This window comes from Ambystoma mexicanum, chromosome 13, assembly GCF_040938575.1.
Source record: "Ambystoma mexicanum isolate Mex_15411 chromosome 13, UKY_AmexF1_1, whole genome shotgun sequence".
NCBI classification, from domain to species: Eukaryota; Metazoa; Chordata; class Amphibia; order Caudata; family Ambystomatidae; genus Ambystoma; species Ambystoma mexicanum.
In genome coordinates, this window is record NC_090938.1 from 678,537,973 (window position 1) to 678,563,222 (window position 25,250).

A 25,250-nucleotide genomic window follows, 5' to 3' on the forward strand; every position below is an offset into this window, starting at 1 on the left:
TTTCAACTCTTTATGCTGCCTTAAGGGCTCCATGTAATAATGTCCCCCCAAAAATGTCTCCTGACAAAAAAGTTGCTGTTTTTGGTGGAGACATTATTGCATTGAACATGCAGGTTTTACAAGGGGAGCAGGGGACATACCCGCAGCCCGTCCCCATAGATAATGTCACCATATATAATGTCGCCAATGGCTTTTCCCCGCGACAATATGTGTGGGGACATTATTACCTGATATCGCCGTAAGGCAGTACGGTTCTCGCAGGACCAATATAACACAGTGGGCCTCATTACGACTGAGGCGGAACGGGTTAACGGGCTCCGCTAAAGGAGGCGGACCCGTTAAACCCGTTCCGCCTCATTACAAGCTCCCCTCGCGGGACCCGGTAAGTAACGCCTGGTCAAACCAGGCGTCCTTACTGGGTCCCGCGAAGGGAAGAGGGAGCAAACAACGGGCCGCTCATAATCGGCCCGTTGTTTGCACCCTCTCCCATTCCCATTGAGCCCTATGGGGGCTTAGATGGGAATGGGGAAGGTCCGGGCCCGGGTTCCTGGAGGGAGGAATTACGGGGCCCTCTGAACTCGGAATGGCCTGGTAATTCCCCATTCTGGGAACCCAGACCCGGACCAGATTTCGGCGGCAGCCATGCCGCCAATAGCGGCATGGCTGTCACCGAAGTCGTAATGAGGCCCAGTGTCCCTATTTCCTATACCTACTTTGTTTATCAGCATTCAGGAGGCATTTCAGTTTTTTCAAAGCATACCCTATGCCCCTTATGTTAAGGTCGACCAGAGTAGCTGGAGAGCATGCACGTGGCAGCTGTGCACCATATAAATCCCAGAGACATAATATAGCATAAGCAGGGAGACCCAGATATAAGAAGTTTGCATAATCATGTCTTGGAAGGACCAATGCCACTACTGCTAGGGTTTTTATCCCCGATGTTGATGACACAGAAAGTTGTGTTTGGGAGCAGGAGTGAAAAATACCAGAGCATGTTACTGATGCCACGTGAACGTTTGGGGCAGGGTTTGCAGACACCTGCCTCAAGCGCGCAAGTGGCATCAGTGGCATGCTCAGATTTCTTTCACCAGATGTTTTGGACAGCCACTCCCATCAGCCCTAGTCAGCATAGTCAATGGTGAAGGATCATGGGAGTTGTAGTCCAGAACACCTGAAGAGCTGTGAGTTGAAGAACCCTGGTTAAGGGAAAGTTTCTTGTATACGACTCCACATTTTTGAACTTCTTGGACAGGCAATGGGCGGCTGTATTATTCCAATAGCCAGAGATGTTGCTCTGGCAAAACCTCATTTTAGAGGGGCTCTGTTTTGGTAGGTTGGCACTGGTTAATGGCCAGTAGGCATAATTGGCATGTTATGAGCCAAGATTGAGACTTCAAAGGTCTAAAAAGCACGTTGCATGGTGTCCGCGTAGTTTTAACATTCGCGATCAAAGGTTTCGATCAACTGAGCAGAGAGCAATGTGTATGGGAAGATCCCTGTGCCCCCGTATATTTTGGTATGGGATATAAGAAATCAAAAGAGACAGGGAATGACTGACGACCAGGCTGCATGAATGGAAGCCGCCCACTAAAGAGCTGCTCCTGACATGCCAAGATCATTCAGTCGACCTACAAGGACAGAGCGGTTCAATGTATCAAACGCTGCAGATGAGCCCACCAGCACCAAGAGCGGCGGTGTGACAATGATCCACTGGACATCGCAAATCAACAAGTACTGAAAGGTGAACAGACTCTGCACCATGGTCAATCGACCTACAAGGACAGAGCGGTTCAATGTATCAAACGCTGCAGATGAGCCCACCAGCACCAAGAGCGGTGGTGTGACAATGATCCACTGGACATCGCAAATCAACAAGTACTGAAAGGTGAACAGACTCTGCGCCATGGTCAATCGACCTACAAGGACAGAGCGGTTCAATATATCGAACACTGCGGATGAGCCCACCAGCACCAAGAGCGGCGGTGTGACCATGATCCACTGGACATCGCAAATCGTCAAGTACTGAAAGGTGAACAGACTCTGCGCCATGGGCAGGTCTACAGCTGGATAGTTTCATGTCTAAGACAGTACTGCCCTCCGCCTAGTCGTGGATCTGGGGGGCCACAGCCCGCCCCAGCAGCTCAGCCGCAAAAGGCAGGTTTTTAACAGGCCAACACTGGCCAAGACCCTGCGTGTTAATATGGAGTTCATGTTCCATAATGGACTTACCAATGCCTTGTTAATATTTCGAGGCGAGAACCCCAATGATAGTGAACTCACATAAGTTGGCCAGACACGGCACTGGCCCCGCACACTAGCCTCTGCGTGCAATTGTTTGAATGGAACTCATTCCAATCCATACCAATTGATTTTGTATTGTATGTATCACCTTTGTCTAGCATTAAGCAATGAGAAATACAATATACAGTATTGAGCAGTCATTGCATCCATGTCAGCGATTCATGCATTTGTGGTGGGTCGTACACACGTGCGCAGTGAAGGAACTCTTCAACCGCAGGCTACTTATCTTTTCCGCAATCATCAAGAGTTCCTCAGTTTTCCCCTCTTCCGAACCATCCCTAAAGTAGGGTGACCAGATTTTCAAAAGAAAAACCCGGGAGAGGCCACCAACATTAAAGTAGAACTAACTGTTGACAGTGGCTGTCGGGACTCCACTGTAGCAGTGTGCGGTATGTTATATTTGTGGGTTTCAGGGGTATATTCAGGAATTGTGAAAGGAGGATAGCACAGGTGCAATGTGCTGGTCTTGGAAGCAAGACCACGCAGAGCAACGCAGGTTCGAATCCCGGATCCGCGCTTAGAAACCGAACTCGGGGACTGTTTTAGGCGCGTTATATAAAAAAAAAACGACATAAATAAATCCCCCTTGACATAAACACCAACCAGCTTTTGCTCGGACTGATCGTCCAGGCCTGTGAAAAGCATCCTCTGTGGCACACTGAACTGGTGGCAGTGCTGTGGCGGCTAGCTTACTTAAAGGTTGGTGGTTGGAGACCCCTAGGAATGGTCCGCGTTTCTTTAGGGTCTAACAAAAAAACTATCATGTTGCTTTGTAAAATATTAATTTAAACCCCTGGCTTCTATGGGTGGCAGTATACATTCCTGCTGGTAGTCCAGCCATTGAGGGCCCTCTCCCCAAAATGGGACGAGTTTTTCACATGAAAAATACTCTCGGGACGGACCGGAGCACTCAACTCCAGAACGGTCCCAGGAAAACTGGGGCATCTTGTCACCTACAAAGCCTGGCAGTACCGGCTTGTTTACCAGATTGTCTAAGGCAGGAGGGGCCTGCAACCTCTGGCTCGAGTCTCCAGATGTTTTGAACTATAACTCCCATCATCTTTAACAATTATCTTCGCTAGCTAGGGATGATGGGATGTGTAGTCCCACACACCTGGAGAGCCAAAGGTTGCAGACTCCTAATCTAAAGCCTCTGCAAGTCCTGAATGTGTCACCACAAGCCCTCCCCTTCCTGCCCAGGCGGCCTGGGCACCTACCTCCACCATGTCCTCCGGAAGGTTATGTAATGTCCCTGAGATTTAAACCGTCTGCACACTTTTTCAAGAGGTGCTGCTGACCCAAGCGCATGGGGCCTGGAACCTTTGCCACAACCAATGCGGCGGCTTCCGCCAGCACCACGCATGGCCCTTCCTACCCGGAATTCTGGATAATGGGGCAATGTGCACATTACACAAGAAACATTGCACACTCAGCCGTCCTCACTTGCACACTCAGCCGTCCTCACCTAGGTATACGTGTACACTCAACACGGGGAAGTGGGCCACACCCCCATATGGGCTACCCAGAGCCTAATTTTATTTTCTTATTTTTGATTGTATTTAAAGTTTTCATTGCCCCAATAAAATCTTAAGAAGGAGGTCCAGCGTTCGAAATGGCTGGGAGCTGTGTAGCTCCTGCTTGTAGCCCAGGAGAGCCTGGTTAGCTTGAAACCAACTAACTACCAGGAGCAACTTTTGGCTCCCCAGGCCAACTGGCGCCCTACAAAGATGTTAATAAAGAAGAAGAATTTTTTCAAACAAAAGTTTATTTGTGTTATAATCAAAATTTTTTCACAAAAAGAGAAAATATTAGAAAAATTAAAAGAAAAAGAATCTTTCAAAGAAGAATTATAACACATCTAATATTCATTTAAACACAATGGATCCTACATAATGGACAAAACGTTAAAGTAGCATTTCCTAATAGCTCGGAGAACTACTGCCTAGAGGGTGGTGCCCGACACCCAGGGGCTGCTTTTACCTCCTGCTCATCAAATCTTAATGTCGAGCACAGGCCTACACCAGGGGCCTACACCAGGGGCGGAAGATTATTGGGCAGTTAAAGGTTTTTCTTTTTTTAAAGCCTATCAACGTTACTTTAACATTGTGAGCCCTAGGCCAGAATCACTAATTTTTGGGTCAAATAAGAGGGTATCTTCAACTGGGTGACTTTAAACGTCCGACTGGCTACTTTAAATTCAATGTCAGGTTTTGTTTATTTATTTATTCATTCATTTGTAAAGCGCCCAAACCCTGAAAAACAATTAAGTAATTTCCAATGGAACATATTGCATGTAGACTTATTCAATACAGATTTACTATGAGAATCCTTAAAACCTAAGCAAATTCCATAGAAAATGGGTGAAAAATGTCAATATAAATCAAACATTCTTACTTTGTAAGCATAATTGTAGTGAGTCCTGATAAAGGGCCTGAAATTGCGTAACACCTGGCAACTCTATATTACTGTTACCTTTTTTTAATACCTTAAATGAATCATAACCCAGGATCACACCAACATAGATGTGTTTAGTAATTTTAACATTGAAGACTTGGGAATACTGTGAACTGAGGAAATGCCTGGTGCTCTGCGGAGCTGTTTGGATGAAACGCACCTGTGAGCAGCATGGGCAGAGTTTGGGTGCAGCATGGAGAGTGGTCCCGAGTATGAGAATAGGATCAAGCACTGACCAGAGTATGGCTGCAGCATTGATCACTAGCCAGAGTAACCAGCAGCATAAAGAGCTGCCCAGAGTATGGCCTCAGCATGGAGCACTACCCATAGCATGGAGCACTGGCCCAAGTATGGCGACAGCATGGTATTCTGCCCTGAGTATGGCAACAGCATGAAGTGCTGCCCCAAGCATGACCACACCATGGAGCGCTGCCCTGAATTTGGAAACAGCATGAAGTGCTGCCCCAGGATAGACAAAGCATGGATCGCTACCCAGAGTATGCCCACAGCATAGAGCGCTACCTCATCAATAGACAAAGCATGGGCTGCTACCCAGAGTAGGGCCACAGCATGGACCACTACCCAGAGTATGGCCACAGCTTGAACAGCACCCAGAATATGACCACAGCATGGACCACTACCCAGAATATGGCCACAGCTTGAACCGCACCCAGAGTATGACCACTGCATGGATCCCTTCCCAGATTATGGCCGCAGCTTAGGCTGCTACCCAGAGTAGGACCACTGCATGGAGCGCTACGCCAAGAATAGAAAATGCCTGGAGCGCTACCCTGAGTATGGTCACAGCATGGACTGCTGCCCCAAGAATAGACAAAAGCATGGACCACTGCCCAGAGGATGGCCACAGCATGGAGCGCTACCAAGAATAGGCAAAGCATGGAGCGCTACCCTGAGTATGGCCACAGCATGGAGCGCTACCCCAAGAATAGACAAAGAATGGAGTGCTACCCTCAGTATAGCCACAGCATAGACCACTACCCACAGTTTGACCACTGCATGGACCACTACCCCAAGAATAGACAAAGCATGAACAGCTACTCGTATTATGGCCACAGCATGGATGGCTACCCAGAGTATGGTGACAGCATGGACCGCTAAACCCAAGAACAGACAAAGCATGGAGTGCTACCTTGGGTATGGCCAAAGCATGGGCCGCTACCCTGAGTATGGCCACAGTATGGAGCACTACCCCAAAAAAAGACAAAGCATGGAGTGCTACCCTGAGTATGGCCACAGCATGTAGCGCTACCCCAAGAATAGGCATAGCATGGAGTGCTACCTTGAGTATGGCCAAAGCATGGGCTGCTACCCTGAGAATGGCCACAGCATGGAGCACTACCCCAAGAAAAGACAAAACATGGAGCGCTACCCTGAGTATGGCAACAGCATGGAGTGCTAACATGAGTATGGCTACAGCATGGAGTGCTACCTGAAGAATAGACAAAGCATGGAGTGCTGCCCTGAGTATTACCACAGGCATGCTGCACTGTCCAGAGTAAGAACACAGAATAGAGTGCTGGCCAAAGTTCCCAGTATTCTGGAGCACAGCCCTCAAGTATGGCCGCAGCATGGAGTGCCGGTATGAGTATGGCCTCAGCATGGAGCGCTACCCATAGCATGGAGCACTGGCCCAAGTATGGCGACAGCATGGGATTCTGCCCTGAGTATGGCAACAGCATGAAGCACTGCCCCAAGAATAGACAAAGCATGGATCGCTACTCTGAGTATGGCCATAGCATGGACCACTACCCAGATTAAGGCCACAGCTTGGACCACTGCATGGATCTCTACCCTCAAGAATAGACAAAGCATTGAGTGCTGCCCTGGGAATGGCTACAGCATGGAGCGCTACCCGAAGAATAGAAAATGCCTGGAGCACTACCCTGAGCTTGGCCACATAATGGACAGCTGCCCCAAGAATAGACAAAGCATGGACCACTGCCCAGAGTATGGCTACAGCATGGATCACTACCCAACGTATGGCCACCACGTGGAGGACTATCAAGAATAGGCAAAGCATGGAGCACTACCCCAAGAATAGACAAAGCATTGAGCGGTACCCTGAGTATGGTCACAGCATGGACCACTACCCACAGTCAGACCACTGCATGGACCGCTACTGCAAGAATAGAAAAAGCATGGACTGCTACCCTGAGTATGGCCACAGCATGGACAGCTACCCAGTGTACGGTCACAGCATGGACCACTACCCCCAAGAACAGACAAAGCATGGAGTGCTACCTTGGGTATGGCCAAAGCATGGGCCGCTACCCTGTGTATGGCCACAGCATGGAGCCCTACCCCCAAGAAAAGACAAAGCATGGAGCGCTACCCTGAGTATGGCCACAGAATGGAGCGCTACCCCAAGAATAGACAAATCGTGGAGCGCTACCCTCAGTATGGCCACAGCATGGAGCGCTACCCCAAGAATAGACAAGCGTGGAGCGCTACTCTTAGTATGGCCACAGCATGGAGCGCTACCCCAAGAATAGACAAAGCATGGAGCGCTGCCCTGAGTATTACCCCAGCATGCTGTACCGTCCAGAGTAAGAACACAGAATAGAGTGCTGGCCCGAATATGGCCGCAACATGGAGCTCAGGACCACTTAAGGCCACAGCATGGAGAATTATGATATGATATGATATGGCATTTATAACGCGCCTATACACAAGTGTTTCAAGGCGCGGCGAGGCAAGGGAGGGGAAACAGAGGGAAAACAGAGACAGCGATCCTACTAGGCCAGGTGACATTGAGATTGTGCAAGTGCAGGGGAAGGGGAAAAGTGCGGGGGGGAAGGGGAGGGGGCAGTGCAGTGCATGGGATAACAGTAAAATAAATAAAGACAATAAATATTAAATAAAAGTGCAGCCAGCGGGTGATAAGTGCAGACATCAGGTGTCAAGTGCTAGCGGGGGCTGTAGGGATACAATATATCTACAAATATATTGATATTTTGACAATGTTACCATATATCTTGCGCTCACCCATATGATTGCGTAAATAAACAATTTACTCAGTGAAATTAACAAAAACAAAGATTGAGTGCAAGATATCAGCATCATTAATACTGAATGTTAGATTAGCATTTGCCTATCCTAGCCGACACTTGTTTCGACGTTGGTTCTTTTCAAGGCTGAAATTTGGCATAGAACATTCCAGAATTTCCAAAGTACAACAAATGAACACAGTTCCAAATTCAACTGGTTTACAACGTCATATATAATACAAGATATATGGTAACATTGTCAAAATATCAATATATCTGTAGATAATTGTATCCCTACAGCCCCTACTGGCACTTCACACCTGATGTCTGCTGACAACAGAGAGAAAAGGAAACAAAGAAAACAGAAAAAGATATATAACAAGACCAAAATAACAAGAGAACAGAAAAGAAAATATATATCCGAGACATGTCACAAATTAAAATATGCTACACTCATAGTCTACATTGTCAAATCTATAGCCATAACCACAAACACCTCTTGTATATTGGGTTTTGTTAACCTAAGTTCTCTTTTGGTATTATTCACACACAGGCACAGTTACATAGAACATTTTTGTTCACTTCTCCAACAAGTAAGCCTTTCCATTTAAATGTCAGTTTATTAGTTGTCACACTATATTATGCAGCACAAGCAAGACAGGGACCGTATTCCCTTGCAATGGGTGTGTGCACAATCAAACTGCTTTTTATTTTTACAATCCCCAAATGGTTTTTTAAGGAGGCCTCCAACCCGTCTCGCACCCAACCTCCACCAGCACCCTTTGTCCCAATAGACCGAGAACCAGGCCGGTGTGTTGTCAATGAACACTTTATTAATTTATTATTTTAATATTCAATCAGAACAAAATGTGACAGCAGCCACTATTGAGGTGGCAACACAATGCACAGGCACAAAGAGATTCTCACATTGGGAACAACAGTTTGGGTTAATTATGACAGATGCAAATGGGGATGGGGACAAATTCGGTTTTAGCTCATAATGGGAATAATTCTTTTGAGGCAACACTTTAATGACTATAACAATTACACAACCTCACAAGATGGTTGGTTTTGAATTGCAACAATCTTGCTCTGTGAATTTCAATGGGGTAATTAATTGGTTTACTAAGCAAAATACTAGGGACATAACTTACTCAACAATGCAAACAAACAAAGGACCTTTCAGGAGAAAGAGAACTATGATCCACAGATATCCAAAGGATGATTTTGTTCCATAGGAAAAATTACTTAAAGGCACAGAGGAACCAATACTTGTCAAGGGGAGAGTTACCAAATTGCACAGACAAATAAAAAAACTTTTCAATAGAAAAATGCCTAAATTTCACAAACAGATAGAATAGAGGATTTTTCCTTATGGAAACCCTAGGCTAGTGCTTAAATAGATAGGACTTGTTTAATCTATGGCTGTGGAGATTTATACTTGCAGAAGAAAAGGATTCTACAGTCATCAATGGTGCCAGGGCTCCAATGTCAGGCCCATTACCAGGGTCAATCAAGGTTTCACTCTGTGATCCCAACCAGTTACTCCAGGTCCCTGCTTCACTCTAGGATTAGGCACAATTTCTGCAAGTATAGCTCCAGACCTCCTGTCAGCTGCACAGCTCAAGACTTTGTAGAGAGCATCTTACGTTGAGGAGGAATAACCTATAATTATAAGCCAAATGACGTCACTGCCAGTATCATCATCCTCGCACAGCTGATTGGGCAGTGGTCAAGGTTTCCCTACACCCCTCCCTAAACCGGTAGGCTCAGAGAAAGTAGGCGTGATTTGAGCAGTTAGGGGATTATACCCCATCAATCATAAGACACAGGCATGGGGTTAGATTTGGCTTTTGTACCTAGAAATCTCCCATTTTGAAAAATACCCTTTCTCATCAGATTACGCCACAGATGCCAGCATATTCAGACATTACATTTTTTTGTGAATCGCATAAACCTTGTTTAATGACTGTGCGACATATTAGGCCGAAGCTACCGTATTTTCTCATTTACGCCAAAACTACATCACTGAAAAAGATGGCATTCGGTGGGCGGAGTACCTATCCCCTACTACACCTTTCCTCAAATGTGTATGATTGTCAGATTTATACAGAGAACACAACTAATATTGGTTTGATAACTGTTGATAAGTTGGTGTCACCAAAATCGTTTTAGACCCACCAGAAGCAGCGCATTGACAGCTTTTCATAAATCGGAACATGAAAAATGTACGATTACTACTTCCCAAATTAGTCCAAAAATTGCATATCTCCCATTGTGTGCAATGGGTGTGAAGCTCTGCCTTCACTCTTCCCCCTCTGTAAACAGAGATCTGGTTCTTAGCTCTGGCATCAAGAGTGACCCTTTTGTTGAGGTTAGCCTATAGCTTCAAAGGCTAATTGTTAAATTTACGACAGCCTGAGTGCTTTTGGTCATAAAACCTGAAGATCCAGAGAATGCCTAAGCTCATTCCAATGGTAACACAGCTTGGGAAGGCTGGTTTCACATCTGGGGTTCATTTCTTAGGAAGTGAAACTTAAGAGTTGCTTTTTCCCAGCATTTTACATTTGATCCAACTTTAGCAAATGCACACAATCTAACACGTAAACCCTTGCAACAATATTTTTACTTAGCTGTACATTTGAATACTTAAAGTGTTGATTTTGAAGACCCAATTGCAATGTCACTGTGGTCAGTTTTAGCCGTGAAACCTGTTATAGTTCCACATTTCCTTGTAGAATTTGGTTACTTAGAATATTCTCTGTGATGGGCTCATAATGAACAAACTTACAGTTCCTTGATGGCATTCCTGTACATATTTTGAAGAGCAGGTCTTTAACTGAAAATGAGAGGGGAAAATGGATTTTTGAAGACAATCATTCTTGTTACAGTAAAAACTCCCCTCTCACTCTGGCCTGTAGTTATGGCCTTTTAGGGCTATTCCACCCCACATTGTGAAAAATAAGTGTCTTTCTCCGAAATATTGTCACTTGGCTTCACCTGGTAAATGTAAGGCACAGTTCCTCCTTGGTATTTTTCACATGCCTAGCATTTCAATGTATCTTTTCCCAAGTGTTCTGCAGTTTTGAATCGGTCAAAAGGTGCCTTTTGCCAGTTTACACAAAGTCAGCATCTGCAGCACCATATGCCATTTCCTATCCATTGGGCATATCCAGCAGTTTTAAGCTCCTGGGTAGATTCCCCTGTACTTTCGCACTTGTCCATTTTAGCATAATTGCACTAGGCCCATATCTTTTAATTTCTCTAGGCCTTATGTCAGAAATTACTCTTTTGTACTAGCTTTTATATATCAATGAGACTCCACATTAGCCGGCATTACTGTCACAATAGGGTCTATCATGGGCTCTCCATATCTGTCTGTTTGGGGTTGTATTTTCACCCCACACTAGCCAGGCAAAGGAAAATCCCAGCCATGCATCTAGAGGAGATCATAGAAGCTTCCTGCCCAGCTGGGCAGCTAGGTCGTAGTGCAAAAGCCCATTACCATGTGCCTTGATTTGCTCCTCTGCTACCTTTTCAGATCCATGCCAAGACCCCAAGGGTATGTGTCTTGGGTGAGCCAGCTGAGATTTGCTCTGCTTGACTCATGGAATCAATACCTACACCGTTGCTATGGAACTTTGTTTAAGTGAAGCTCGTAACTAAGGATATCAGGCACTGCCAAAGTCAATACATCTGGCTATATTTTATGAAAGGTGCTGTCTCAGAGATTTAGGTTTCTCAAATGCCTTCATAGTGTCATCACCTGCCCAGGTCCAGCCACCACATGCCAGGTGATGCCTTAGATTGCACATTTAAACTGACAATCATTCCATCATTGTTGTAAGGACAGGAGGTGACTCAGATGTCAAGAGGCATAGAAGAACAAGTTACTTCTTACCTGGTAACGTTCTTTCGATGGGATGTTCCTGCGACGTATTCCTTATCTTGATAGATTTACTTCCAGCTTGCTGGCCTCGGAAAACTTTTTCAGTAGAGAGCGCTGCGTGTCGACGTCCCTCGAGTTGGTGTCCCTCGACAGCCTCCGTATCGGCGCCGACGTCATCATGCGTATAAATAGACTTGCACAGCGTCCGTTGCTCAGTTCCGTTTTGAAGCTTGAAATTAGCTGTGCATGAATTGGTTGTTGACCTTGAAGGAGCGTAAACTGCAACCACAAGGGAAGTTTTACTGAGGGGATGGATGGGAGGGGCGATAAGGAATACGTCGGAGGAACATCCCATCGAAAAAAGAAGGTAAGAAGTAACTTGTTCTTCGAAGAGATTGTGTCCTCCGACGTATAGTTTATCTTGATAGACTCCCATGGCAGTGGTGTGTAAACGGAGGTGGGAGTAAAATTGTCATATTCCCCTTTAAGAGTGAACAGAGTGTAACACAGCTTTGCCAAATCTAGTCTCTTGGCTTGAGGAGGATTCCAGATTGTAGAATTTTGTAAAGGTATGTGTGGATGACCATATGGCTGCCGCACATATGTCTCTAATCGGTACCCCTCTTTGGATGGCCGAAGAGGCTGTGATACCCCTGGTTGAATGAGCCCTAAGATTTTGAGGGGGCTCTTTCCCTGCCAGTTTGTAACATTCTAGAATGGCTAAAATAATCCATCTGGAAATGGTCTGTTTTGTGATTGGCAATCCTAATTTGTGCCCTGTGTAACCTATGAACAGTTGGTCTGCTTGCCTAATCCTAGCAAGTCTGCTGATATAAAAACTCAAGGCTCGCCTTGGATCCAGCCTATGTAGCCTCTCTTCCTCTTTTCCTGGATGGGGAGGAGGATAGAATGAGGGTAAGGTTATCTTCTGAGTGATGTGGAATTCAGAAACCACCTTTGGGAGGAAATTAGGCTTCAGTTGCAGGACAACTTTGTCTTTGTGAACAATTGTACGAGGGGGTTTACAAGATAGGGCTTGTAATTCGCTCACCCTCCTGGCAGATGTCAAAGCCACTAAAAGACAGTTTTAAGGGTGAGAAATCTTAGTGAACAAGAGTGGAGTGGTTCAAAAGGAGTACCCATCAGGAAATTTAAGACTAAATTTAAGTCCCATAAGGGAACTTGGAACGGTCTCGGGGATAGACATTAGTTAACCCCTTCAGAAATTGTATTACTAATGGTAATTTTAAATATGATGGCTCCTCTGCAGTGCGCTTGAAGCTCAATAGCGCTGCGAGGTAGCCCTTGATCGTGCCAACTTGAAGATCTGAATTCGCCAAACAGAGAAGAAAGGATAACACCATTGGTGTACCACATGAAAAGGGTTCAATATTCTTTTCTCTACACCAGCTGCAAAATTTGTTCCAACGGCAGTGGTATGAAGTCTTTGTTGCTGGCCTTCTGGCTGAAAGCAACACCTGCATGACGTCATCTGGGAGGTCCCAATTCTTGTATATCAACCTTTCAGAAACCAAGCGTGAAGTTTGAGGGTTCTGATGTCTGGATGGAGAACCTGACCTCCCTTCTGTGAGAGAAGATCCTCCCTGTGTGGAAGACGAATCGGAGGGCAGATGGACATGTCCAGAAGGTCCGGGTACCACGTTCTCCTGGCCCAGTCTGGGGCAATTAGGATCATAGTCTTCCGGAATCTTCTCAACCTCCTGATCATCTGAGGAATGACAGGGACTGGAGGAAACGCGTACAGAAGTGGAAACTCCCAGTCCACTACGAACGCGTCCCCTAGAGCTCCTCTCAGGGGAAATTACCTTGAACAAAACTGATCGCACTTCCTGTTGATACTGGTGGCGAACAGATCCACTTGAGGGGTTCCCCAAAGGGCGAAGATCTCTTGAAGGACTCGTGAGAGTCTGTGCTCTGCCTGCTCAGAGCGTCCGCTGTCAAGTTCTTCTCTCCGGCTAAGTGAACGGCCGATCGAGAAATTCCTTCTTGAATTGCTCAAAACCAGAGCTGCATCGCCTCTCTGCACAGTGGCAGTGATCCTACGCCTCCTCTTTTGTTGAGGTAGTGCATGGCCACTGTATTGTCCGTCATTATTAGGACATTTTTCCCTTGTACAGGTGGCAGAAAAGCCTTCAGCGCTAGTCTGATAGCTCTCAGCTCCAACAGGTTGATATGTAGTCTGGACTCCGATGGAGACCAACGACCGCTGATGGTCAAGTCGTTGGCATGGGCTCCCCACCCCGTGAGTGAGGCATCCGTGACTACTGTTATCTCCGGCAATGGTTGCCAAAACAGTTCTCCTTTCAAAATGTTCTCCCGATAGGCCCATCACTGAAGGTCTCGAGCCACTTTGTCCGGAACCTGAAGGAGATCTGTCATTTTTCCTGAGAATTGCGACCACTGAGTTCTTAGTGCCCACTGGAGAGATCTCATTCACAGGCGAGCCTCTGGCACAAGGAAGATGCAGGTTGCCATGAGGCCTAGCAACCTCAAAAAGTCGAAGGCTGGGAGACGTTGGGCATTTTGAAACTTGGTGACCATCTGCAGAATATCTTGAGCCCTCACCTTTGGTGACGAGGCTTTCCCCAGGGAAGTTTCCAGGACCGCTCTGATGAACTGGAGTCTCTGTGATGGTATCATCTGTGACTTCTTTACATTGAGGGAGATGCCCAGTTTGTGAAGGAAGTGGCAGACATAATCTAGTTGGATCTGAGCTTGGTCCGAAGATACTGCTCTGATCAACCAATCGTCTAGATAGGGTTAGACGTGGATCCCTTCCCTCCTTAGACTTGCAGCCACTACCGACATTAGCTTGGTGAAGACCCTCGGGCGGAGGTCAGCCCAAATGGCAAAACTCGAAATTGATAGTGAGAGTTGCCAATTGCGAACCTCAGGTATTTCCTGTGTTTGAGATGGATTGGCACATGGAAATAAGCATCCTGAAGGTCTAGAGATACCAGCCAGTCCTGAAACTGGAGGGCCTGATGGATCTGAGAGAGAGTTACCATCTTGAACTTATCCTTCCTGAGTAATTTGTTCAATTCTCGTAAGTCCAAGATGGGTCTCAGTCCTCCGTCCTTCTTCGGTATCAAGAAGTAGGGGGAGTACCAACCCTTGTTCCTCTCCGCTACAGGTACCGGTTCTATGGCACCTTTCTCCAGCAGGTCTAGAATCTCCTGCAAAAGGAGCGGATCTGGAAACTTCAAAGAGTTGTTCCCCGGTAGATGACTCTGAGGGGTGCGTAGAAAAGGCAGGCAGGCAACTGTCTCCAATGCCCAAGCATCGGACGTAATAGCCTGCCATTCCGTCAGATGTTGAGTTAACCTGCCCCCTACTGGTGTCTTGTGAGGAGAGTCCTCAGAGTGGTTTAGTGGCGGCTGATGCAGATGCCGAGGGTAAAGAGGCACCTGCTGCTGCGGCTTTTGTACTTTTAACCCGTCCACCTCGGGTGAATTTCTTTTGGCATCTTTGAGACGGCTGTCCTCTGCCTTTTTTCCGAATGCGGAATAAAAACGAAAGGACCTACCTCTCCAAGAGGTTCCTGAGGGGCGATAGGGAGTTTGACGGATTGCAGCTCCAAGGGATTTTACTGCTGCCTTGGATGTTTGTAACTTCTCTAGGCTGTCATCAGCCTTCTTACCAAATAAAGAAGAGCCGTCAAAGGGCATATTCAAAAGTCTGGCCTGTACATCTGGAGCAAAACCAGACTTTCGCAACCACGCAAATCTGCGGATTGTAGTACTTGCCACCATTACCCTGCTGATACTGTCAGTAGAATCAATGCCAGTTTGAAGGGATTCGCACATTGCGTCTTTACCATCTTTAATGATGTTCAGAAAAGCTTCCCTTTCTTCTCCTTCTGGGAGGCTGATGAAGCACACTCCCAAAGTGTATGGCTGAATCTTGCGTGCGTACAAGTGGCATTAATGGATTTAAGTGCCATGCTACATGCAGAAAAGACAGTAGGGTATGCAGATCTACTGTTTGATGAAGTTGCTGCTTGAACAACCAGACTCTCTGGAGTTGGGTGTTTGGACAAATATTCAGGGTCAGAAGCAGATACCCTATATTTGGCAGATAGTTTTTTGTTAACTGCTGGGATAACCTCAGGAGTTTCCCAGTTGGCCGATATTTTCCTCTGTAATGCAGTATGGAATGGAACCACAGGATCTTCCTGTGGGCCTTTAATTAAGATGTCTGTAAGGTCATCTTGTTGAAAAGCAGGTGAAGGTGCAGACCAACCCATGAATTCTATTATTCTGGCAATTAAAGTTCTATAAGGGGTCTCAGCATGTTCCCCTGGGTCGGGTTTGGCAAATTCTACTTCTGGGGAAGTATCTAACCCACTTGCATCATGCAAGGACTCTTGAAGGTCCTTCAACCTATTTTCTTCAGAGATAAATTCCTCTGGTACAGGTGTTGTAGTTCTCTGCAACCCAAAAGGTCTTTCCTGATCAGAATCCTCACCTTCTTCATAAATAGAGGACAAGGCTCTGAAATAATCTGACCTTGGAAAAGGCTTAAAACCCATTTCTAAAGCAGAAGGGGCCAAGCTTGTAGTAACCGGTTGAGAAAACGTCGACGTTGTCGACGCGAAAGTCAAAGGCTTCAAAGAAACCGAAAAAGGCATTGAAAAGGTATGAAGCAACCTCGAAGAACTCAAGAGGATCAGAATCCTACTTGGAGTCGTCAAGGTTATCGACGACATTCTCGAGGTCATGGTGGAAGCCCTCGGTATGACTACTGACTGTGAGGTAGTGACAGCCGTAGGTTTCTCCTTTATTGGCATCGACATTGGGGTCGAGGACGGCGTCGATTTGACTGATCTATGCGTCGATGGGCCCTTCGATAATGGCGTCGATGACGCAGATTTATGAGTCGAAGGGGCCTTCGACGAAGGCTTCGATGACGCAGTTTTACTGCCTTTGCTCGATGGTTCGTGACGCTCTCGAGCAGTTTCTTTCGCTGGGTGCAACGACTCGCGCCGTTTTGATTTTTCGGGTTTTTTACCCAGGGTATCACCTTTAGCCGTCTCTGAGGGGGTCGAGGCCGCTTTCTCGAAGACGCTAAGCATCTTTTTACGGAATTCCTCCCACTTAGCTGGAGAGCTGTGTTTTGTGGGGCAGGTGACCCTTTCCGGGGAAACAGAAAAAGAGGGAGATCTTTGACGCCTCTTTTTCGAATGTTTGGATCTCGAAGAGTGATGGGAACTGCTTCGAGACGTCGAACGAGAATGTTTCCTTTGACGGAGAGGAGATGAATATCTCGACTCTGTCGAGGAAACTTTCGAAGGAGTAGAAGTTTTAACAGTCTTACCTCTTTCGAGTTTCCCCTTACGCTCCTTCAAGGCATTCGCCGTCATGGACATGCAGTCCTCGCATTCTGAACAATGGTGTTCCAATCCCAGGCACCACAAACAGATCCTGTGAGGATCCGTCAACGACATTTTCTTTCCACAATCTCAACACTTTTTGAAGCCGGACCGTGGGGTCGACGGTTCAGATGAGGAAGCCATTGAAAAGAGTAAGATATACTCGAGGAATAAGTAGAATCTACTTGAATAACGAACTGGGCAACACGATTCCGAAGTCCACAAAGTGCGGAAAAAACGGAACTGAGCAAGGGACGCTGCGCGAGTCTATTTATACGCATGATGACGTCGGCGCCGATACAGAGGCTGTTGAGGGACACCAACTCGAGGGACGTCGACGCGCAGCGCCCTATACTGAAAATAAATTCAGAGGCCAGCAAGCTGGAAGTAAATCTATCAAGATAAGGAATATGTCAGAGGACACAATCCCTTCGAATGGGATATTTTGGAATTCATTATTTGGACAAAAGCGCTCAGACTTCCTACCTGTATCCCAATGGCAGGTCTAAGATCTGAGCTGTGCTTGGTGCCTCTAAGATCTTGGTTTCACTGGAAAATCCTATCAATGTATAGTACTCTCTTGATCCCACTGAGTGGTTCTCTATTGTGCGATCTGCACGTTGGCAATGGGTCACAGAGGAAAGTGATACCTGGCAGGCGGTTTTGTGCCTATGCGGATGTTGTTTTGGCTGATTCAAGCTTCAATGTGAGGGAGGAAGGATAGCTCAGAGGCAAAACGTTTTTCTTGGAAGCAAAACACTGCAGCGCAACACAGGTTTCAATCCCGATCCCACGCTTAGAAACCATTTGTTGGTATAAAGAGCATTATAAATGAACAATTATAATATTCTGATGGAAAATCCAATCAAAGAAAAAAAGACAGGAGGCAGACGATTGCTAGTCTGAGATCCCATGCCCTGTATAAGAATCTTACCTGGTGGGATAAACTGCTGGGAGGTCTGCCAAAGTATTGAATAGAATTTCCCAATCCATATTGGCAGATGCAACTTCTCAGTTTCAGAATGAATGTTATACAAACAGGGGAAATTGCATCTATGCATTCGGCCAAGACACTGCCTAGTGTATGCTCTCTGTGCCAGGTGCGGGACAATGTGCAGACTAGAGAGCACATTGAACTGGGATGTACTGCACTTCATGATTGGTCAGCAGGTTTGCGCATGATCTGACATGGGGCTCAAGTAAAGACTTCTGGGATAGGCTCATAAGCGGCCATGAAACTTCCCTGACTATTGCTTTGCTAAAGCTGTTAGGCTCCGCAGGATTAATAATCATTAAAGAAAAATGAATGTCTGGGAAAGCAGAAGAAAGGAAAATGAAATAGTACTATGTTTTTATTATGGAAATGTAGACTTTTGTTTTTAATATTGTGTCCACTTTATAAATGACGACTTGCAGGTACCAGAATGCACATGGATTGAGTCTAAAAGCCAGGACACCCTTATTTCACACCTGACATGGGACAACTCTAGATCTCTGTTAATTCTCCTATGGGGTGCACTAGTACTTTCAGGACTACCCTGGCCCTGCCAACGGTGAGATTTGATTTCCAATCAGCATCTTCGTCAGACATCTTCCCGCCGCTCTAGAAAGCTCTGTCCTACACGTCGTCCTGAAGATGCTTTTCCAACTACAATAGCAAAACATTTTCCAGGGTCCATTGCGAATATTATGGTAGATTATATTAACAAAGCACTTTCTGAAGGTCTTACACTCAATTCCTTAAAAGAAATAATGATCATCCTGTTCCTCAAGCAAATTTTGTTGGGACCTGCCATCCTGGACAAATTTTGTGCTATTGTCGTTATGCTCAGCCAATAGTCACTGTCCAACTTCAACAATATATTTATTCCAATTCTCTATTGAACCAATTTTAATCTGGACTCCACCCAAAACATGGCACTGAAACTGCCCTAATTTTGACATTCTGGAATAATATTCTTTCTAATACTGACACGAGGCATTTCACTTTACTGTCAAGGATTGACCTGTCTGCGGCACTCAACACAGTGGATCACAAGATCCTTCTTTCCCATTTACCAATTGCAGTGGGCATTTTGGATCATGCCTTGAGTTGGTTTGTCCCAACAGGAGTCTTTGACCATTTTTGTCTTCAAAAGCATTGGTGAGATGACGGCGGTCCTCAGGGCTCCCCTCTGTCACCTCTACTTATTCATATTTATGTCAGACGTTGTTTGAGCTATTGTAATGTATCAGTCAGTCAAACACAAATGTTACTCGGATGTATTTTGATGTAAAACTTTTGATTCTGATTCAAAAAAAGTCGCTGGCTGCCCCGTTGAGGTGGCACACTGGATGTTGGATAATGGCCTCCAACTAAATGAGAGTAAAACAGGGGTCACTCTCCTGCGCATACAAAAGAGACTTCAGAATCCGACACAAGTGTGACACAAGTCTGTCTTTGCCCCTTACTATTTGGCCTTCCATTTAGTTTTGTCAAAAAGGTAAACAAATGACTTGGGCTTCTACTGAGAAGCAACACATTGTGCCCAGTTCACTTATCAATTTGAAAATGGATTACGTAAATAATTGTACATCGGACTCCTGAAATGCCATCTCACCAAATGCCAATTTCCAGATTGGCTGACTGTTGAAATAACATTTATTTTCAAGATTTTTAGTCTTTTATTTAAGTAGCTGCCTCGTCTAGCACCTACATATTTGGAAAACAAGATTTGTTTTTATAGACCAGGTCACTCTCAAGATCTGAGAATCAGTCCTTGCTAGAGATCCCAAAATCCACCTTCAAATTCTGGAGTGATCGTAGATTCTCGGTCACTACTCCCATTTCTACTTTGAGCTTTCTCTTGCCCTCCATACTATGGATCAGTTCTTTTTTTCTGCAAAGTGGGGGTCTTTTGTTAGGGGTGTTGTAGGGAATATTCATCTCTGAGTAGGCCTAGCTCGCACCTCGATGCAGTTAAGTCTATCTCATGGCACCTCATTAATGTATTCCAAAATTCAGAAGACACACCCTAGAAGCACTTGTGTGAAAAGGTAATCTGATTGTAGTCTTTGTTTGATACAGGTATGTATCTTGGTATGCATAATGTTCATAGCATTGTTCCATGAACAAAGGTGATCATGTTTTCTTTAACATTAAACGGGCAGTCGACTGTGTAAAATTTCAATGAGATATTTTCTTTGTGATCCTATTTTCGATGGACTTCTGACAGAGCAGTGGCACAGCCTGAGAAGAGAAAGGAGTTTTGAAATGCTCATCAAAGTGCTAAAGGCCAGCCTAAAACTAACACTTAACAGTAAATTGTGTTCTGAAGACCAGCCTTTTCCATCAAGACTTCACTGAAAAGTGATGGTCCACCTAGAATTGTAGAAGGTGAACAATATTCCAATGGATCTTGAACTTTAGATTAGTATTCACGATTGCATGCACGCAAGAACCTTCAATGGGACCTAGAGTTAGCTGACAAGGCCATCTATTACAGGCACTCATTCGTTTATAACAGATATTTTAAGGAAATCCATAACGCTTTTACATAAACAATTACATAACAATTTAAAACCAAACTACTGAAGACTTTCTACATAGTATATTCATCCAAAACCACACCGTCACCAAATAGCCACAACCTTACCCACTCCAGCACATCTCAAATGTCCTAGGATCTTATACATACACAAGTTGCATAATGATTTTTAAACAATTGCTATATGGTTCTCTAAGCAAATGAGATTGTGTAAGTGCCAGTGCATAGCAGCCCAGAGATACAAGAACCATGCTTCCCTCTTGCACTCAAAAGATCTTCACCCTGCACATAAGGGGATACAGTGTACATTACACAAATAGTAATATGTACACATATTACATTCCAATTCAAGCAATCACCCATGGGGTCCTTTAAGATAATACAAATCGCTGACTTCTTTGGCCACCACACAAGTCCGTAATGAGTCCTGCTTCAGGAAACATTTACAACTTTTTGGGGAAAAAATGAGAATACAAACAGTGGCCCCCCGCACCTTCCCCTATATCCCCCTGCCCTCTACAAATAAGGCCAGCCTAGATCATGATTTCTTAAATATAGGGGGCGAGTGCATGATCCTGTTGGCTGTGGGCAATGATGAGAGAGGAATTGCCCTTCAGCATTGCTCCTGGCCACACATGTTGCATGGAGCACACACACTGTGAATCATCTCAATTTGTTATAACAGTATTGCTATCCACATCATACTTGTTTGTTAGGTCATACCACCTTGCTTGGCTATGGCCACTTCTTTCTTTGTGCCCGTTGGATATGCCATTTCTACTTGATATATAATGCTTTTTGCTCATATAGAATCCACTAATCGTTTGTGATCAGGGATGGTCTCAAGTTCAATTGACCCACCGGGTCACTTAGCCCAGCACAAGGGGAGCAGACAGTGCATAATGATAGCACGTCACACCTTTGCCAGTACTCATCCAATTAAACTAGGGGCCTGATAATTTTGGCACTTCATATGGTTTTGGGATATAACTCCGAAGAGCGCTGGCCAGAACAGCCAATGGTGAGGGATCTTGATAAACACAGTTCAGAACATCTGGAGAGGTGCAGGTTGTATACCCCGGATCTACACAATGTAGTACCCCCTGGGGTTGCATATCTACCATTAATCGAAACATTCCATAGAAGGGCCTTCTCTAGGATCCCATCAATGCCACAACTGATCAAATTTGCAAGCAAGGATTGTCTGTGATCCCAATATTGGACTCAGTCATCACATTCCCCAAAAAGGCCTCACATATTCTTAAAAGTCCCACTACACTTGCAGGGCGAGTTTCTTAGTTTACATACTCGACACAAGAGAAATGTACTCGCCCCATAGTGACAGGTGACAAAATATTTACCAGTGATTTCTGTAAAATAGTGCCTGACACCATAAATACACTTCATATTTGATGCAATGCTGCCATACAAAAGCCAGCCATGCACAGAAAACTTTTATTTGCCATTTACTGCAAACATCAAATAAAAGTTTCAAACATCCCCTTACTCGGCAGCAAGGTCGAGTACCAGGCAAATGGTACTCGCTCTACATAAAATCTCCTCGCCAATGTGAGTGTGCTTGTAGATCTTGCAAGACGCATACCTCAGTCCATCCTCTTCAGAATCCAGTGGTATAGCACAAAACGAAAGGGCACCCTGAAAAATGCAACAAGGTGCCCATTAGTTTACCGCCAACCCGGACATAAACAGTTCTTGAACCAACCTGAATAGGCAGGCCAATTGCACAGGAAGGGCTGCAGTGGCAGCCGTTACAACCTGTTGGAATCCCATTGTTGCTACCAATTGCTGTGCTTCTCTAGACAGCCTCATCTGGTTTTCGATTATTGCAACCAAGCCTTGCACTTCAGAGGAAGTGTCTACTGGGATTCCACCACTCTCAACAATCATCGCATTCGCCAGCAGAGCCTCGTTTTAGCATGCTGAATTGGCACCAGTCATTGCATTGACGAGTACAGCCTGATCTGAGATCCAAAAACTGCCACCAGTCATCACTTCCCCCATACAGCATCTTCTGCGATACCATAACTGCCACCAAGAGACATATGTTTATTAGCAAAGTGCAACAGTGACATTGTTATGCAGTGAGTGATGAGGGATGTCTGGAGGACGGATACCAACCTTCGCACAGAGGCAATAGGAGGGAAAGCTGCAGGTGAGAAGTGGGTTGCAGAGCGTGATCTATGGGTCAGGTAATGGAGCGAGCGAGTGGTGACTGGACCATCTAGCAGACTGTAGGGGCAAGGATTGTGGGAGGTGTCTGGCTGGTGCAGGTCTAGGCATGCCAAGCAGTGAGGCTCACAGCTGGAGTGGCTTCTGCCAGGTTGCAGTTCTCTCGCAGTTCAAGTTGCAGGGACTCAAATTGGTTTGCAAGTGTTTTTCTGAATTCCGGGTAGCCTATAATGGAGTAGAAGTTTAATTTCAGAGAAAAGCAGAAGCCTCAGAAAAGTCGCTTCCTCCTTCAAGAGCTTAGAGGAAAGCAATGACCTACAGTAGGAGGCCAGTGCGAAATATAGAGGTTGGTTGGTTGGCTAGTGGTGGAGTCGGCTCATGAGGAACTGCACTCTCACTTACCGGATGATACAGACAGCTTCCATTGGCACTCTTCTGGGCACTGGCAATGGGAGTGTAGATTAGGGGGGGTGTTTGCTCTGTGCTCAAAGCGGAGAAGGTCACAGCATTTTGCATGCATTGCCAGTGTAGGAAGCAGGATTTCATATAACGTAGCTATAGCCCACCAATCACCATATTACCCATTAAGTCTTTTCTGCGATCCCATCACGATACCAGTCATTACAGTACATATCCTCTAGAAACCCACCACCAGCACAAAATAAACACTACCCATTCCCACCTTTTCAGAGATCCCACCAGTTCCACCAGTCTTCATATTTGCCATTACAATCTTCTAAGAGCCCTTTACCATCAGCAATTGCCACATTACCCTTTATATTCTAGAACTGCTACCAATCTTTGCACACTCACAGTCAGCCTCTCTCTGCCTGCAATATGTGCACGCACCTGTACTGTCATCACAGCTGGCAATACACCAAAATCACAGCATGGGTTTAAGACCTACTTGAATATGCAAAGAGGTACTTTTGTAACATATGCATGACAGGAAAATCACAACAATATTTCAATGATATAGACTTCTATATTTGTGTGAGGCAAAGAGGCACGCAGCCTGTCTAATCTAGGCTGCTAACTTCCAGTGCTTAAGAGACCAACACTCACTGCTCCCTGGCAAACCACATGTCTCTCCAGCAGGCTACATAACATGTCTAAGCCTTTGGCATGGCCACTAAGGTTAGGTAGGGATGGAGGTACAGTATATCTGTTCAAACTCAAGGCAACACCTTGATCTCAGATGGCATCAAGCACCCAGACACAAAGGAATGGGTTGGAAGAAAGAGACCCCCAAGCAGGATATCGGAGCCGGTTGGGAAGACTTTAAGATGCCCCTAACATCAGCCTCCTGTTGAAGAAAATGCAACTCAAACAGTGTTTCCCACTTACCTGCCGGACGAAGCTGTTGGATGTGGTGTCTGAGCTGGTGCTGCCATCGGAGCGCTTAAATCGACTTTTCCTCTTGGCGTATTTCCCCTTTAAAGAGAAGAAGAGGTTTTAGAAGAAGACCTTGTCATGTACAGGGATGAGTAAAAATGCTCAGGACATTTCACAAAGAGCACAGGCCTGCATGCATACAGTGGAAATCCAAGGATGTCACTTCAGTGGAAAGGCCTGCAAGAAGGCCAAGAGCGGCTAAAGAAACATCTAGGATCCACTTCCCAGAGCCGCTCTATGGAAGATAGCAAGGTGGCACTTGGAGAAGTTTGTTGCAGAGGAGAGATCTCAGTGAGACTCCACTGAAGAGCGACTATAGTGCTCTGATTGGCTCCTTTCAAATGATTAAAGCAAAGGTGGAAAGGGTACCCTTCTCGGGAGGATAGCTCAGGGGCAACGTGTTTGCCTTGGAAGCAAGACGACTCAGAGCAACACAGGTTCGATCCCTGAGTCCGCGCTTAGAAACCTCTGGGTATTAAGCGTGTTATAAATAACATATCATATCATATCAGCCTTAGCACAGGACCTCCCCAGGTACAGGGGAAACAGCTGGGGCAGGTGAGGGTGTTGTATTTCAAATGGGCGCTGGTAACTTTCCTTTCCCTTATACTGAACTTTTCTCTTCCCAATGTTTTCTTTCCTCTGGCCTGCCCGGCTGCCTCTCATCTCCCCTGTCCTACCTCCCCGTTACATGGGCACAGTGTCAGTTCCTGTATATTAGACAGTGTTTGCAGACCCTGCATAGCCCAGGGTCAGCTCTGCTCTAGTTTCCAGTACAAGCACATAGAAACACTTGTGTACAGGGGCGTTATAAATGACTCATGATATCATAAGCACCCTTCTAACCACCGTATTCCCAAGAGTCATTATATATATATACACACACACACACACACACACACTCACTCACTCACTCACTCACTCACTCACTCACTCACTCACTCACCCACTCACTCTCTCTCTTATGGTGGGGTTAAAAAGGTTTGGGAAAAAAACCTTTCACTTGAAATGTGAAAGTAGGAACATCGATCTGGGTCAATTCACACACTCCACAGCGCCCCTGGTAGCCATCACTGGAAGTTCACCTTCAGTTC

The 25,250-nt window shown here is 45.6% G+C and overlaps 1 protein-coding gene across 3 annotated transcripts in view; it reads right to left on the minus strand.

The window, feature by feature from the left end:
• The window catches only part of CACNB1 (calcium voltage-gated channel auxiliary subunit beta 1), a 557,229-nt gene that overhangs the window by 352,275 nt on the left and 179,704 nt on the right, over positions 1–25,250 (minus strand). For all 3 annotated transcript variants that reach the window (XM_069634705.1, XM_069634704.1, XM_069634708.1), the window contains exon 2: positions 24,109–24,195. In XM_069634705.1, the coding sequence (XP_069490806.1) occupies positions 24,109–24,195 (87 nt within the window). The remainder of the gene's footprint in view (positions 1–24,108; positions 24,196–25,250) is intronic.